The sequence below is a fragment of the Agelaius tricolor genome, unplaced genomic scaffold, assembly GCF_023055355.1.
Source record: "Agelaius tricolor isolate 1412-34295 unplaced genomic scaffold, bAgeTri1.0.p SCAF_18, whole genome shotgun sequence".
In the NCBI taxonomy this organism is placed as follows: domain Eukaryota; kingdom Metazoa; phylum Chordata; class Aves; order Passeriformes; family Icteridae; genus Agelaius; species Agelaius tricolor.
The window spans coordinates 3587970-3603240 of NW_027269278.1; the positions used below are offsets into that span (position 1 = coordinate 3587970).

Below are 15271 nucleotides of genomic sequence, written 5' to 3' on the forward strand. Positions count from 1 at the left end.
CATGACTCAGCCTGCTGGGAGATGCTGCAGGGTTTGCAGCGATGCAGAGTGGGAATTGTGCACCGAGTCCCTTGGGAGAAGCAGTTTGGGGGATGCTCAGCACATGCTGCCCATTGAAGCCAGCAGCTCACCCTCCCCTGGCTCAGCAGTGCAAGGTCCCTCCAGCTGATTCCCCAGGAGAACTTCCACGAGCAGGTTCACTGGAGGCTGTTCTATTGCACTAAATAGTTTATTTAGTTGTTGTTTTGCACTGGGTTGTTAGAGATTTGCACAGAGTAGTCTTTATATTGCACTGAATAGTTTATATAGTTTATGCTATATCACATGGTTTGTTCTTCCCCCAATACTTGCTGGTGTCTTCCCTGGTCAGTCCTTCCCCCTGCCCCTCCCCACTTATATCCCATTGGTTGTGGTCCTCCTCCTCCATCCCCCATTCCCCTTGGGTATAAAAGTCTCCTGCCAGGAGTACATGGCCTCTTGCCCACCTTGGATATAAACAAACCACATAGGTTTCCACGTGGGTTAGAGCGCTTCCAGTCTTTTGCTTAGCTCTGTGTAAGACTGTGTGGGCTGGGGTCCATAGCTAGCCTCAGTGGACCCCCAGAGCCCACGCAGACACAGTTCTTACAGGTGGTGCCCCATGTGTTTGTCTCCCACGACGGTCAGAGATGGCACGCAGCAGCTGGTAATTCACATGCATGGATTACCTTAGCTTTTGGGACTCCCACCTTCCTCTGACTTCTTTGTCACATTCTGGTCTTGCAGGAGGCCTCCTGGGTCCCTGGGCCAGGTGTTCTAGGCTAGCCCAGCAAAGGGTGGGCTCAGCTGGTGCTTTTTGGGTTGTTCGGTGTCCAAACAGAGGTGTTGCTTTTCCAGGTACGTGTCGGCCCTGACCACACCAGCACGTCTGTCTCCCGTTGACTTCCACTACTCGATGACCACGCAGGTGCCCACCTTCGAGATCACGTCCCCCAACTCGGCGCACGCCGTGTCCCTGCCGCCGGCGGCCCCCATCAGCTTCCGCGTGGAGGAGCAGCAGCCCCTCCTGCGGCGGTACCAGCTCCCCTTCCAGGACACGCAGAGGTACGACAGCTACTACCAAAGGAAGACCTACCTAAACGACAGCATGGGGAGCCTGCCCTCCAGCCCCTTCCGCATCACGGAGGACGACGAGTACGAGACGACGCAGGAGTACGTCACAGCGCTAGAGCAGCCAAAGAAAACAGCCAGCAGCAACAGGCGGTGGAAAAAATCCAAACTGAACGGGCACATCCCTCACAGAGCCAGAGCCGTGCGGGACTCGTTCTCCTTGAGCAGCGCCTCTTACAGCGAGTCTGACGAGGAGCTGGTGGCCGAGAGCACGCCGTTCCTAAGCACTCAGAACAATGAGGCGGCGCACGCGGAGTCGCCGCCGCTGCACCGGCCGGGCGACAGCCGGACTCACTACTCGTGCCGCGGGCACAGCGCGCACGGCGACGGCGGCCGCGGCAGCCTGGCGCACGTGGCGCCCAAAGCGGACCCCGACCCTCTCTAGGCACCTCCCGCGCACGGGCGACCCACGTGGAGCAGGCCGAGGGCGAGACAAAACCACGCAAACCGCAGAACGAGACAAAACAGAACAAAAAAAAAAAAAAAAACAAAAAAAATAAATATTTTTATTTTATATAAAAGAGGGAAAAACAAAAAATATAACAAATAAAAATGTTTTATTTTCATTTTAGCAAAGTTGTCTTATAATAGCTAATGACAATGACTTTTTTATAGGGAATCTCTATTTATATGTAATGTCTTGATTTACAGCTTCCGAGAAAAAAAAGTAAAAAAAAAAAAAAAAAAAAGAAGAAGAAAAGAAAACAAACAATAAAGTTAAAAAAAAGTGGGCCAATTTTTGACTACTTAAAAATAGAAAACAAAACTATCGTGGTGCCTTTTGCTGTATGCTAGTGCTGGGATTCATGCCGAGGATTCTGTTTCAGTAGCATTTTTAAGGTCATAGATTTTTGTTTGGGAGACAACCTGTCACAAGGGCGCTCTTCTGTTGGAAGAAAACAGCCTTGCCACTTTGCCCCGTACCCTGCTATTAATGATCTTATTCTTTAAAGTATTGTTTAAACACACATTAAGGACATGAGTGGGAGCATTTCCATTATCATGTCTAACGAGGATCTGTCTTGCCCTGTAAACTACTTGTATTTTTGCTTAAATCAGGAGAAAAAGAAACCCAACAGCACTGTGCTGAAATGCAGAAATAATGTTTCTTTTGCCACACAGGTAGGAAGAGAAAACGAAATCGCGCAGCAGCAGCAGCCCTTACAATATAGCTCTCAACCTTTGGCCATCTCACCGGTGGGTCTGGAGTGGGGTTGGCACAGGTTTGTAGTGAAGCCAGGCAGGCAGCCCTGTGCCCGTGGTGGATCACACCTGTCACGTCCCCTTGAATCCGGGTGGCTGAGCCAGCCCCGTTCAGCCGCGGTGCCCGTGGCCGCCCCGGCGCTGTGCAGGCCGCGGCGTCCCTCGGCTGAGTGGTGCAGCCATGGCCGGAGCTGTGGTGTCCTGGGTGACACCCTTGGCCGGGGTGCCGGGGGACACCCACAGGGTGGTTCTGCGGTGCAGACGGCCGCACGTCACCCTGGACACGGCGCCAGGCCGTGTGCCCAGCAGGGCCCCGAGCGCTCTGGGCTCCGCTGCCGTGGCCGGGCAGGGCCCTGCTGGGGGGCCCAGCGAGCGGATCCACCCTACGGCCGGGCCACGTGTGTTGTAAGGACAGTTGGTGCCGTCACCTCCCGCCATCGGTGACGGACGGCGCGTCCCCAGACCCGGAGCAGCTCTGGCCATCAGCTCTGTGGCGCAAAGAGACAGTCCTGCGTGTCCAGGCGGCACAGCATCCCCCGTGGAAGTGCCCCCCTCTCCTCAGTTCTCTGCAGCAAACCTGTTTACATTGTAGCCTGACTTTTTTCTTTTTATATTTTTACTTCTGCATGTCCTTTGCATTTCAGATACTGTAGATTGGATGCATGGTGAAGCTGTGACTGAGAAGATAATACAACAATTGACAGTGTATTATTTCATTTAACTTTTAGCAATAAAGTAACTAAACCCTCTATTCCTCACCCGCGATGGGGTCAGATAGAAAACTCTGCTAATTTGTCATAAGATGATTGTCAAAGTTTGCTCTGGATTGTCTGAATGTCAGAACTCTTGACTGTTTAACACTTGAACATTTTTTATATTATAAATAAAATAAGAAATAACAAGCTGTGGGCTGCATTAATCTCAGGCCCTTTGGGGGGCAAATAGGGAGCTGTGACAGGCACCATACACAGAATCACAGACCGGTTGAGGCTGGAAGAGATTTTTTCCACATTTCCTGCTCCACCAGCTCACCCAGAGTCAGCTGCCCAGGCCTGTGTCCAGTCAGGGTTTGAGTATCTTCAGGGATGGCAGTACCACAACTTCTTTGGGTAACCTCTGCCAGTGTTTTGCCCCTCCCAAAGCAAAAATTTGTCTTCTTGTATTCAAACTGGCATTTCTTCTCTCAAAGTTTGCATACAGATTCATACTGTGTAGGCCTTCTATCAAACCCTGAAAACTCTTTACAAATCCATTTCCCACACAAACTGGATTTGCTAATTTTTAATTTGGGCCCTTTGCCTCATTTACTATTTTAGGCCCATTGCCTCCTGTCCTGAGCACTGCTGAGAAGAGTCCAACTCCCTCTTTTTCACTCCCATCCACTGGGTATTTATACACATGGATGAGGTCCCCCTGAGCCTTCTCCTCTCCAGGGTGGACAGTTCCATCTCCCTCATCCCTTCCTCACATGATAGATGCTCTGGTGCAGTAAAGATCTTTATGCCCATAAAGACCCATAGCTGGGTGTTTTTCTACCTGGCATGGACATTTGACCTTCCCTGCAGGGCTCAGGAGTGGAGGCTCACTGAGGTGAGTGACTGCTACCCACACATCTCTGGGGGTGCCATTCCTCCTCCTACTGCAGATCAGGAGATCCCCCTTCACTTGAACCATGGAAGTTTCCAGATGTGCCAGGAGAGGTCAGGATGCTTGGCATGTGCTGTGGCCTGGCACCTATTTAGTGGCCTCAGTGGAGTGGAGATGTGTTGGGTCCAACCCTGGCAGTGCCCTGCTGCCCTGCAGCGCTGACCCACCCACAGAACAGGGCCCTTGTTCAGCTCCTCCACAGGAAATCTGTGCCTCTGGCCACCCCACGTAGGGACTCACTGACATTGTGGTGTGGTCACAGGAGCACAGGCCCTGAGGTGGCGCCCATGGCCCCACCCAGCTCAGAACTCACTCCCCTGTTCCTGCTCAGTGACATGAACAGGTGTCCAAAAACCCCAGCTGAACTCAACAGGAGAGGGATCTGTTACAGTGAGTCAATCCTATTGAGATGGAGAGGTTGGAACGAACTGATCTGGTTGGAACTTGATGATTTTTAGTGTCTCTTCCAACCCAAACCATTCTATGATTCTATGAATGCCCAGAGCTGTGAGAGAACTGCCCAGCCCTCACAGTGCTGCCCATGCTGGAGGCCAGGCTAAGCACACCCACAGCCTGGGCTTCTCCTGCTCCAACCCCCCCAGGATGCCCATTGCCCTGGAGCTGACCCAGCTGTGTCACAGGCCACCCCAAACATTCATTCCATGTCCTGTGGGACCTCCAGACACACCAGAGGGCTCAGCACTCCACCCTGAATGAAGGCATCTCAGCACTGGTTTCCCAGAAGGTTAAAGGCTGAAGGACCCTACCCTCCTGCCCATGTCACCCAAGAGCAATGTGCAAAGGAGGTGTTAGACCTGGGATAAAGGTGGTGATTTGGGTGATAAAAGTCCTGATTTGGGTGACATTTGCCTTTGGACACATCATGTCCCACTTCTGTGCAGCCCCCAGCCTCACTGGACGAAGGCAGCAGGGCAGCTCTCCACTCTCATGTTCCTCCTGGGCCATGCCCCAGCTCCCCATTGCCTTTGGTCCATCTCAGCTCCTCCAGTGGCTCCTGGAGCAAGGTGAGATGGACAGGAATGGGCAGAGAACACCCCACCCCTTGGAAGGGACACGTGTGGATGATCATCAAGGCTGATCCCTGGGGAAACCAGACACATGGAAGAGAGAGATTGGGTGCTTTTGTCTTCCCAAAGCAGCCCCATCTCCCTGCCTGGCTCTCCTCAGGATCTGTGAGCTCCACTCGTGGAGAAGCCCCCCCAAGGCTGGCACAGCAGCATCTGCACTACAAGCAGGTGCAGCTCTTGGGTCTCCATGCACAACAACCATGTGGTCACACCTCAGGGTGTGCTCAATGCAGCTGATCCCCACCAGGAATCTCTCTGGGTCCCTTGAGGGAGAGAGGAGCTGTGGATTTGCCCTGCACAGGGGGATATTTCCCTGCTCCATGGTTTGCAGGGATCTGTGATATTCTGCATCTGCTGAGACACCACTAGCTCTGAGCCATGGCAGCCTCAGGATTCTTTGTGGTGCTTTTTTTGTTAAACGTGCCCCTTGATTCCCATAATTGTGTTCTATATTTAGAGGCAGTTACGCTACTTCAATTTTCTCTCCAATTGCCTCTGAAGGGAGCCTGCATCTCTCTCTTTTTTCCCTGGCTGGTTTATTTTTAGACTCCTCATTTCCAGCCGTGCGTGCTCCTAGGGCTTTGCCGTAAATATTTTACAGCAATTTTCACAGGTGGGGGAGCCACCAGAGCCTCCTGACAGCTCTCCTCTGCGTGCATGGTGCCTTTAGTGCCCTTCCCAGAGGATAAGGAGTTGCTTTCCTGACACAGATGGGTGGCACAAGCAGTGTTGGATCCTGGTTTTGGGGTCACAAAGTCTCCCCCACAAAGAAGTCCCTCTAAAATGAACGTGGTTGTGTCCAGGACAAGTGGCCTGGCAGGGAGGTCAGGCTGAACCACCACTGCCAAGTAAGGTTGTGTGAGACTCAAAGCAGTTGTGGTGCCCGCTGGAGGGGCTGGCACAGGCTGGGGATGTGCAGAAAGTGCATCTGAGTAACTCCAGGAGGAGAAAAGGATGTGGCTTCCTGATTCCTCTGAGACGCTGCTCTTCTCTCTTAGTGGTGGGTGCCTGAGTCCTTGACCTCCAAGGAGGGAGAAAAGGGATGATAAAACTCCTTTTCTTCCAAGTCAGAAGCTGAGGCTGTGGATTGCTCTAACAAGGCATTTTTGGCTCTCCCCTCATGTAGGTAAGATGCTCTCAACACATTTTCATGTACCTGTGCACCTGGATCAGGACTTGTGCATGAGGCAAACTGCAGGTACTCAGCAAGAGCAAGTTCAATACTCTGAGCTGTCTCACCAAGTGTTGTCTGACACCAGCTGCCACCCCTTCCACATCCATTGGGTGTTCAGTCTCACGGCTCTGAGTCTCTTTCCTGCTGCCCAGAGGAGACTTTGCAGATCTTTCTTTTCTCTGCAAGTTACTCCCGGCTGAGGATGGCAGACTGGCACCTTCAGCCAGGGGGCTGAGCTGCTCTTGGTGGCAGCTCAAACCTCAAACACACTGGAGATGTCACTGCCACTGGAAGGGATGCTCAGAAAGGGAAGACTGAAATACAAAATATTACCTGGGATTTTGGAGACAAGGAGTTGGGCCCAGCTTTCCCCTGGACTTCCATTGCAAGAGTCTCAGCACCAGACACTTCATGTGAGTAGGAGCATCTTGGGGTGCAGGAATGTCTGTACAGTACCTGGCACAAAAGCAAGGATGCCTTGGAGGAACAGCCACAGACTCCTCTGGGAACCTTGTGAGAACATCTCCAGTCACAATGCAGGGCTTGGTACCTTTCTGCTCCCATAAATCTCTAGGCTGTGTGTGGACAGACACACCTGGCATGCACCAGGCAGAGGGAAGAGTTACTTGAATGTGCTCCCAAAGCAGCCCATCTATCCACACCTGCTCCAGAGCCATCCATGGGCATGGGTGGGCTGGTACCCACTTGTGGAAGGGAATCCATGTTTTCTGGTGCTGTCCATAGGATCCTGGCTTTTCTGCATCAGGTGCTGGTGCATATCTGAATCAGCCTGGCCTTCTGGTGCTGTGAAATCTGGGATCAATCCAGCACGTGGTGGAACGATGCTTCAGACTAATTCTCTTTACCAACAGATTCAGTTTTATTGTTATTCTTTTTTTACATGATTCTTAGTGCATCATTTCAAATAAACTATCAAACTGTACAAAGAAACAGAGATAAAAGAAGAGGCGATAAAGTTGAGAAGAGGTTTTTAGTGTCATGAACCATCATGGAAAACAGTAGTCCATAGGCTCTCAAACATTGAAGGTCCAAATAAATCTTATTTTGTTTGTTTAAAAAATGCTGCAAAATATAAACAATAAATGACTGTAATTAGCAGCTACAAGATCCTTCAAAACTGGAACTTGATTACTGTGAACGCACCTAGGGGAAAGAAAAGCAATCTGAGATAAAAGATCAAACAAAACAGTGAAATAAATAAAGTGTGGGAGGACAGTCGTGGCATTGAAATGCAGAGGAATCACTTCAGCACAACAGTAAATCATTGGACCACAGACAGCAGAAAGGAAGAGAAACACAATTCCCACTTAAAAGAGTACAGCATGTGCATTGCAGGATGGAGGAATACAGCAGGGACGGGCAGGGGGATCACTCCTGCACACAAAGGTTCCACTGGAGCTTGCACACAGCTCCAGTTGTGCCTTGAACCCAGAGTGGTGGATCCCCTGGCAGCCAAACTGGCAGCCACTGGGGCAGTTTGTCTGAATAAGCAGGAATGGGAGAGCGATGTTTCACAGCAAAGCCAGGTGGGATTTCCATTCGAGTAAAAAAAGGAGAAAAAAGGAAAAAAAAAGATACACAGCTATTCCATTTTTTCAGAACATCCTGGTGGGCTGGTCAGACCCTCCACATCCCTAGTGTCTTCCCCAGGCAGCTTGCCTTCACTTGCACACTGAGGTTAAAAACCCAGGTTAAAGTTTCCTTATATATATATATTTATTTATATATATTCATATGTATATATATATATATATATATAAAGGGTAAGGTGACAGAGGACCCTTCAGGCTTCTCCTGCCATGGGCAGGTGACATTCCCACGTGGCTGTGCTGAAGGTGACCAGCTCTCAACACCCGTCCTGTCACGCCGTGCTCCTCGTGGGGCAGGGACGTGCCCCTACCACCCTGTGCCCTTCTCTGGGAGTGCTGGTGGTGCCACAGGCATCGTCTCAGCTCATTTCCTGCACTGCCAGGGACCATGAACCGCTGGGGATCCAGGGAGGGAAGGAGAGAAACAGGGCTGGTGGAGGAAAGAGCGACCCAGCCCTTGAAGAACCAGCATATCCCTTTGTTGTGCAGGCTGCAGCAGGAGGGAAAGAAAAGCCACTGGTGCAGTTGGGAATGAAGAAGAGATGATGCTGAAATGCCAGAGCATTGTCAGAGAGTGTCAACTAAAGCTTCTTTGATTTCTTTCACTAGAGCAATCCCCACGTCAGACATGTCTACAGTTTTGCTCTTATAATTTCCTAAGTAAAATTGTGCTCATCAATCTAAGTCCAGGAGCGCAGAGCATCGCCGGTTCATCCCCCCGTGCACACGTTCCTTGTTAAGTGTTCTGCTCTAAAATGTCCTTTTCTGCCTTACAGCTGATGGACAGGTGCCCCTGGCTCAGGGAAGGGCTGGAATGCGTCTTCCGCAAAGCGATGTCGTCGGCCTCCACCTTGAAGAAACTGGTCTCGATCCTCTCCAGGTCGTCTGTCCCCACCTTTATCTTCATGCACAGCAGGTTGATGTACGTTTCATAGCGGCTCTTCTGCAGGGAAAGAGGGAACAGAGAGTCTGGGAACAGGGACAGGCCATGGTGTGTGTGGCATGGAACTCCATCAGTTACTACACGAAAACCCATCCCATACCATCACTGATCACACCCCACAGATTTAACCCCAGCACAATGCCTGATTGTTTGAAGGTCTGAGGAGAAAGGTGGCTGTGGGTCTGTGTAGGACTCTCCAGTTGCTTTTACAGGTCTTGGCTGCCACTGTGATTGTATAAGGAGGATACTGAGGGCAAAATGAGTTTGACAAACCTGCTGCTTCCTGATTTAGGAGCTCGCCTTGGGTGGTTAAAATACTGCTGCTTGTCATTGTTTCCATCCAGTGGCTCAGTTATTGCTGCTGAGTTGTGCCCCCAGTGCTCTTCACAGAGCACAGGATAAAGGGAGGCATCCTCTCTGCCTGGATCCTCTGTTCCAATGCTAGATGGGATCTTTTTGAGGGCTTGTGTAATACCCATCCTTTCTCTTAACATCTCAGAAGCTGCCTGTGCTGGCTTCTTTGTCAGCACAAAGAAACAAGCATTTCTGGAGCACATCTCATAAGACAGATGAGATGAATTATGCCCTGGAAGTGCCAGCTTCTCCTTGAAGACTGAAAAGGCTGTCCAGAGAAAAGCTCAGATAGAGACTTCTCTGCAGGCATCCAAAACCAGAGGCTGGAAAAAGGGAGGCAGCAGAAACTATTTGGAAAGTTGTTACAAAGACAAGGGAACCAGCAGCTGGGAGCTGTGGCTTTGGAGAATCAGGCTGGGTGTTACACAAAAGGATGGTGCAGCCCTGGCATGAGGGAGGTGGGATATTTCCATCCTTAGTGATTTTTGGGGATCAGCCACTAAATGGCACATTCAGTCTAGGTTAAGATTAGGAATAATCCAAATTCCTGCTGGAAGCAAGACTAGAGGTCTCCAGCAGTCCCTTCCCACTGACACCTATATAGCAGGAATCACACCTCCTGCTCAACTCTCACAGGAACAAAATACCCCATTTCTCCCACAGTTAAATGCTTCTTAGACTTTACAGGGAGTTCAAACTTATGTACATGCATCCTCAAAGGGTCTGTAATCAGCTGTAACACTGGGTTTGGCTTTATTTACAAAAATGGTTACAGCAAAACAGGATTAATTCTCTTAGGGATTCCCTTTGCTTTTTATTGATGTTGCTGAAAAAGACTGAGTCACACTGAGAACTGAACCAGTCTCGTACTTGGGACCTGAGGAAATGTCAAAATTTGGCACAGTAAAGGAAGACTTTCTCTTGTCAGTTTTCCCCTCCTCTGGTTAGAAATCACAGAGGGAAAGAAATGACTCTTATTTCTTTTTTCAGCTTCAGTGCAAAACAGTGAGGCTTGTGGCTGCCCCAAGACACCCATCCAGTTGGGAGCCCTTGTCCTTCCTTCTCCTTTCACACTCTCCCAGACTCACAGCACCCACTCTGGAGTTCTGCTCTCCTCAATCAGCCAAGGTACCATTTATCACAGAAAAGATGAAAGTTCCTTTACCTCAAATATTAGGTAATGTTCTTTGAGTCTGTATTCCTCAGCCTCTTTTGACTTGAGGCTCTTCTCTACAGGATGTAATTTATGCTCTGCTAATTCGTCTGCAATCTGCTTCATTTTATTTTCATGAGACCTCAGCTGTTCCTCCTGCCGAGAGAAGCGTGTCAGGTATGAGAACGTGGAGAGCAGCACCCAAGTGCTCCTCCTGCCTGTGGCTGGGGGAACTCTCTCTGCAAGGCCCTGAGCTCAGCCCCTGTGCTGGAGCCAAAGGTGTGCTGTGCACTTGCAAATTCATCTGATAAGGAGCAGCTCAAACACAGGTACTGGAGTGAGAGCAAAGCTCAGGTATCTCAAGTGCCAAGAGTGGATTTCTTTGGCACCGAGGCATCTTTGGCATCATAAGCACAGAATGCTCCTGTAATGTGCATCCTGTACCAGCCAGGCAGAAGCAGTGCTGTCCCAGGAGCTGCTCATCCTGCTCTTTTCAGAGATAGAGGCACCCTCCCCATCTGGGCTCTGACAAAAGTGACCATCTGGCCACATCTGTCTCAGCAGACAGCAGCTGTGTCTCTGCCCTGACGTTTCAGGCTGTCCCCACCTTTGCTGAGGGGCAGTGGCAGTGTGTCCCTACTTTTGGGAAGTGCTAAGGCACGTTGGGCCTTCCCTGAAAGGGAAACAAAAGCCACTCTTTGGATGGCAGCTGCTCTTGGTTAGCTGAGCCTGGTGCACTGTGCCCCCTTGTTTCCAAAGCTTTCCCTCCTGACTGGAACCCAGACATCCCTTTTGTCTGTGGGTTTTGAGCTCCAGAAACAAGAGGGTGCCATGACATAAACCAAACCTGTTGGGCTCTGCAGCATCAACTCTGGAGCTATTCTGCTCTTTCCACTCCAGCAACAGGAAGGTGCTGGGATGTGGTGGGCAAAAAACAATAAACAAGCCAGAACCAAGAGGCAAGTGTGTGCACAGGGCTGTTTATAGCCACTGCAAAAGGAGCACTGGCCACAGGCTGGGACTTTCCACATCTGTCCAAGCTGCCTACCCCACTCCCCTGTTCCTGCACTGAGCACCTGAGTGTGTCCATCAGGCAGGAACAGGGGGAGCTGCAGATGAGCTCATCCTGTGCTGAAGGGCTTGCTGAGCACTGGGCACCCCTCCAGCACTCCTTCTCTCACACATTACCTGGCACAGCTTGGTCATGGATGAGGGCAGGAGCGGGCGGCAGAACTTCTTCATGGAGCAGATTGCAGCTGGGAAGGCTGGAGCAGAGAAAATGGCAGCAACAAGGTTGATCCTCAGGATCCAGGAGAGCATTTCTTCCTTGCTTCTGTTATGGAAGAGGGAAGAAGAGAAGCGATCTGTAAATGCTCTTGAATCAGGACCAGACAACAGCTGACAACAGCCCTGGAGCCACCCTGGAGCTCAGGAAGGACACATGGGTGGCCTTGCTTTGATGTCACTTCAGTGGCAGGTTATGAACAGAGGGAAGCACTGTTTGACTGGCTCCTCTACAGTGCCCTGATGATCCCAGGGCTGCTGTCTGCCCCTCGAAGTCTGGGCAGTCCTGCCCTCCTCATCAGCTCTGGTTGCATTCCTGAGGAGCTGTGGAGAGGCCAGAGCCAAGGATGTCCTGCTCTTAGGAGAGCAAGAGCCACACAGCAGAGGTTCCACAGAGCAGGATGTCACTTAGGTCATTTATGAGACACTGCCCAGGGTCTCCAGTGTTTCCTTCATCAAATCTGTCCAGACACTGCTCCCCCAAGCCTTCAAGTGCATGTTTGCTGCACAAATTCAGATGTCAAGCTTTAGTTTGACATTAGTACCCCAACCCTACAGACAATGTCACCTCTCTCAGCACAAGACATGAAAAACATGAGACAGAAGATGACTTCATCACACTTGACACTTACTAACACCATCACATTCCTCAGCAAGGGACTCAGGTAAAACATCTGCCCTGGCTGGGGAGGCTGCTTTAAGGAGCTTTAGACAGTTTCCCCATCAGAAGATGACAAGGGGAACCATCACCTGCACCACACAGATGTTGTCCCTTCCAGAATACACCAACAGAAGTTAGCAAGAGGAGCCCTTTCACTCAGCCCTGCACATCCCAGCCTGTCCCCCTGTTCTTTTGAGCTCTTCTATGTCTTCTGATGTTTCTTGTAACAAACTTTCTCACGTGCTTTTCTGTAAATAACTTATTGTTTTGCATTCTTTTCTGGAGGAGAAGAAATTTGATGGACTGTTGGTTTGTCCAGTGTGGACAATGACAGTGTGGACAGTGGAGAGGTGGCACTGTCACCCTCCAACCCACTGTCACTTTTGGAAATCTATAAAGTCAAAATTAAACTTCCCTCTTTTTCACCTTGGAGAATCCAGTGTCTGCGTCTTTCTATTTCGTGTCCTAGAGTGACACCAGCCCATCCTGCTCAGCCTGCCTTGGTGACAGCTGGGAAGGACCTCAAGGACTGGCACAAAGCTACCAAGAAACTGTGACCCACGAGCCAATCCTCAGCACAGCCCTGCAGAAATGACCCTCAGCCCCTTGCTCCCCCCGGGTGTGCCCCTAAGGCGTGTGCTGGTCTGGCCAGGCCCAAGGCAGTCTGGCAGTGGCTGGAGGTCAGGCTGCCCACCCAGGCACTGCAGGGAGGGCTGGCACTCACGGGGCCTGGAAGAGGAAGACTCTCCAGTCAGCTGTCTTCAGCTTGAGCACGTTGGACTTCTTGCTGTAGTCAGAGGCTTTTGTGGCTAAGGCGTGGTGCACACGGATGGCGTTCTTCAGATCCACTTCAGAGAGGTCTTTGTCAGGTTTATATTCATCCTGTGAAGAGGAATGTTAATTGGATAATGACAACACTAACATTTGTGGGATGCTTTAATGAACCTGCCTTTCTCCCTGTGCTATAATCACAGAGTGCCAAGACCAGGAAAAGCACTGCTTTGTACAGTAAATGCTAGGAGCTGATAATGATAATAATTAACATCTGGCAACTGCTTCCATCATTAAGTTCACTGGGAAGATGTAAAGAAGGAGATGAAAGTTTTAAACATAATTATCAATAGTTATTTCTAACACAGCACATGCCTGAGGCTCTGTGGGGAGGCACAAAGCAGGGCCAGGTTTCTGCAGAGCTTCCCCCAAAGTGCAGAGCTCAAACCAGGATGCAAATCCCAATCAGCAGAGGATCTCAATGAGCACCTGCCCTGGTGCTGCATCTTCACAGACTCAGAGAACAGTCTGGGCTGGAAAGGACCTCAAAGCTCATCCCATTCCAACCTCCTGCCATGGCAGGGACACCTTCCCCTATCCCAGGCTGCTCCAAGCCCCGTCCAGCCTGGCCTTGGACACTTCCAGGGATGGGGCAGCCACAGCTGCTCTGGGCAGCCTGTGACAGGGCCTCAATACCCTCACAGGGAAGAATGTTTTCCTTATATCTACCTAAATTTCCCCTCTTTCAGTTTAAACCCCTTGCTCCTGGTCCTGTCACTACAGCTGTGTGGAGAAAGGTAGCCCTGAACAGCAGCATCCCTGCAGCCAGGGCACCTCTGTACAGGTGAGGGGCCTGATGGGCAGTTGCCAGTCTGAGAGTGGCCCCCCTGAACCAGCTTTGGTCTCCCTTTAGTACACATGCTCCTTTGGCATGGTGTCCCCTGTAATTCCTCAGCCTGGCACTTGCAAACTGCAGCAGCATTCCCTGTATTCCTGCTTTACTTTCCCCACTTCACACAAGTAGGGAATGTAGCAGTAACTGCATGTGTTTATATTTTATAAAAATGTAGAAAATACCAAACATGGGACTCTGAAATGATGATCTTGGCACAGCACTTTCTAGGAAAAAAAGTTCAGTCAATCCTCTGTTTACCCTTTTACTCTCCTGGTGACTTAACACAATATCCTGCCTCCCACTCTGCATCATTGCCAGCTCAACCAGTTGGATGGTGGGATGGCAGGGATGGACAGAGGGATGGATGGATAGGTGAAAAAAGAGCCTGGTGGAAGAACCTGGCCCTGGCTAAAGCAAACCACCAGCCCATGCCAGGGCAGGGTGTCCCTGGAAGGCCCTGCCTTGCCCTGATGATTACAGTGCTGCAGGATTCATGTGCTCTGTATTCTGCTCTCCTTGACTGCCCTGGGCTGTCAGCACCAGGCCAGGTCTGTCTGGTGATGATGGTTTGTACATCCCAAGCCTTCCTCAGCTTCCAAGCCAGAACTGTTGTGCAGATTTGCAAAAAGATGTTTGTTTCCTGTTTCCCATGTCCCATTGGTACAAATGCAGCTGTTCAGGGAGGAGCTGTGCTGCAGCCTTTGGGATGGGAACCCTGAGCAATGGGGCTGTTCTCTGCTGTAGGGGCAGGAAGGTTTCCCCTCTGCTGCTCTTGAGAGCACTGAGGACCAGCCCATACATGTGGCTCACCCAGCTCTTGCTCCTTATGTTTCTGAAGTCTTTCTTCCTTCATTTTTTCAAAGCAATAATCCTGTCCAGGAGAATGGTTGCCATCCTGTGCTCATCACCAAATGTAACTTGGCCTGGTACAAAAAAGTGCCATGGGCCCACCCACAGATGTCTGGCACAGGACCCTGGGGATGGTGAATCCCAGAGAAAAGCCCTGAATTTCCAGCAGAGGAGGCTGGGGGGTGCTGCAGGCATCCTGTGTTTGGGGAGACACTCAGGTGGGCAGGACAGATGACCTTGCCATTGTGGTGATTTCAGTAGCAGAGGGATGGGCTGTCAGCCTTTTCTGCAAAGAAAAACAAATGCTTTGCCTTGTGAAGACCTAATGTGTTACCCCACTGCAAGGGAAATATTTGCTTGAGGAAGACATTGCTGCTCAGACCTTATGTATTACAGACAGACTTCAATTTGGGATATTTTTCCAAGGCTGAAGCTCTCTGGATTTGAATAAATCTGGCTGTGCTGCCCATGATCTCTTATTTCAAAATAA

At 50.5% G+C, this 15271-nt stretch overlaps 2 protein-coding genes across 7 annotated transcripts in view; one reads left to right on the forward strand and one right to left on the reverse strand.

Annotated features, from left to right (window-relative positions):
- NRG2 (neuregulin 2) overlaps positions 1-3254 on the forward strand; it is a 159580-nt gene extending 156326 nt beyond the window's left edge. For all 4 annotated transcript variants that reach the window (XM_071443071.1, XM_071443069.1, XM_071443070.1 and 1 more), the window contains one exon: positions 877-3254. In XM_071443071.1, coding sequence (XP_071299172.1) covers positions 877-1534 — 658 coding nt within the window. In that variant the 3' untranslated portion in view covers positions 1535-3254. The remainder of the gene's footprint in view (positions 1-876) is intronic.
- A 3863-nt stretch (positions 3255-7117) lies between these two features.
- Positions 7118-15271, reverse strand: part of PSD2 (pleckstrin and Sec7 domain containing 2) — a 79882-nt gene continuing 71728 nt past the window's right edge. For all 3 annotated transcript variants that reach the window (XM_071443065.1, XM_071443066.1, XM_071443067.1), the window contains 4 exons: positions 12991-13148; positions 11510-11654; positions 10334-10477; positions 7118-8814 (listed from right to left, as the gene is read on the reverse strand). In XM_071443065.1, the coding sequence (XP_071299166.1) occupies positions 8608-8814; positions 10334-10477; positions 11510-11654; positions 12991-13148 (654 nt within the window). In that variant the 3' untranslated portion in view covers positions 7118-8607. The remainder of the gene's footprint in view (positions 8815-10333; positions 10478-11509; positions 11655-12990; positions 13149-15271) is intronic.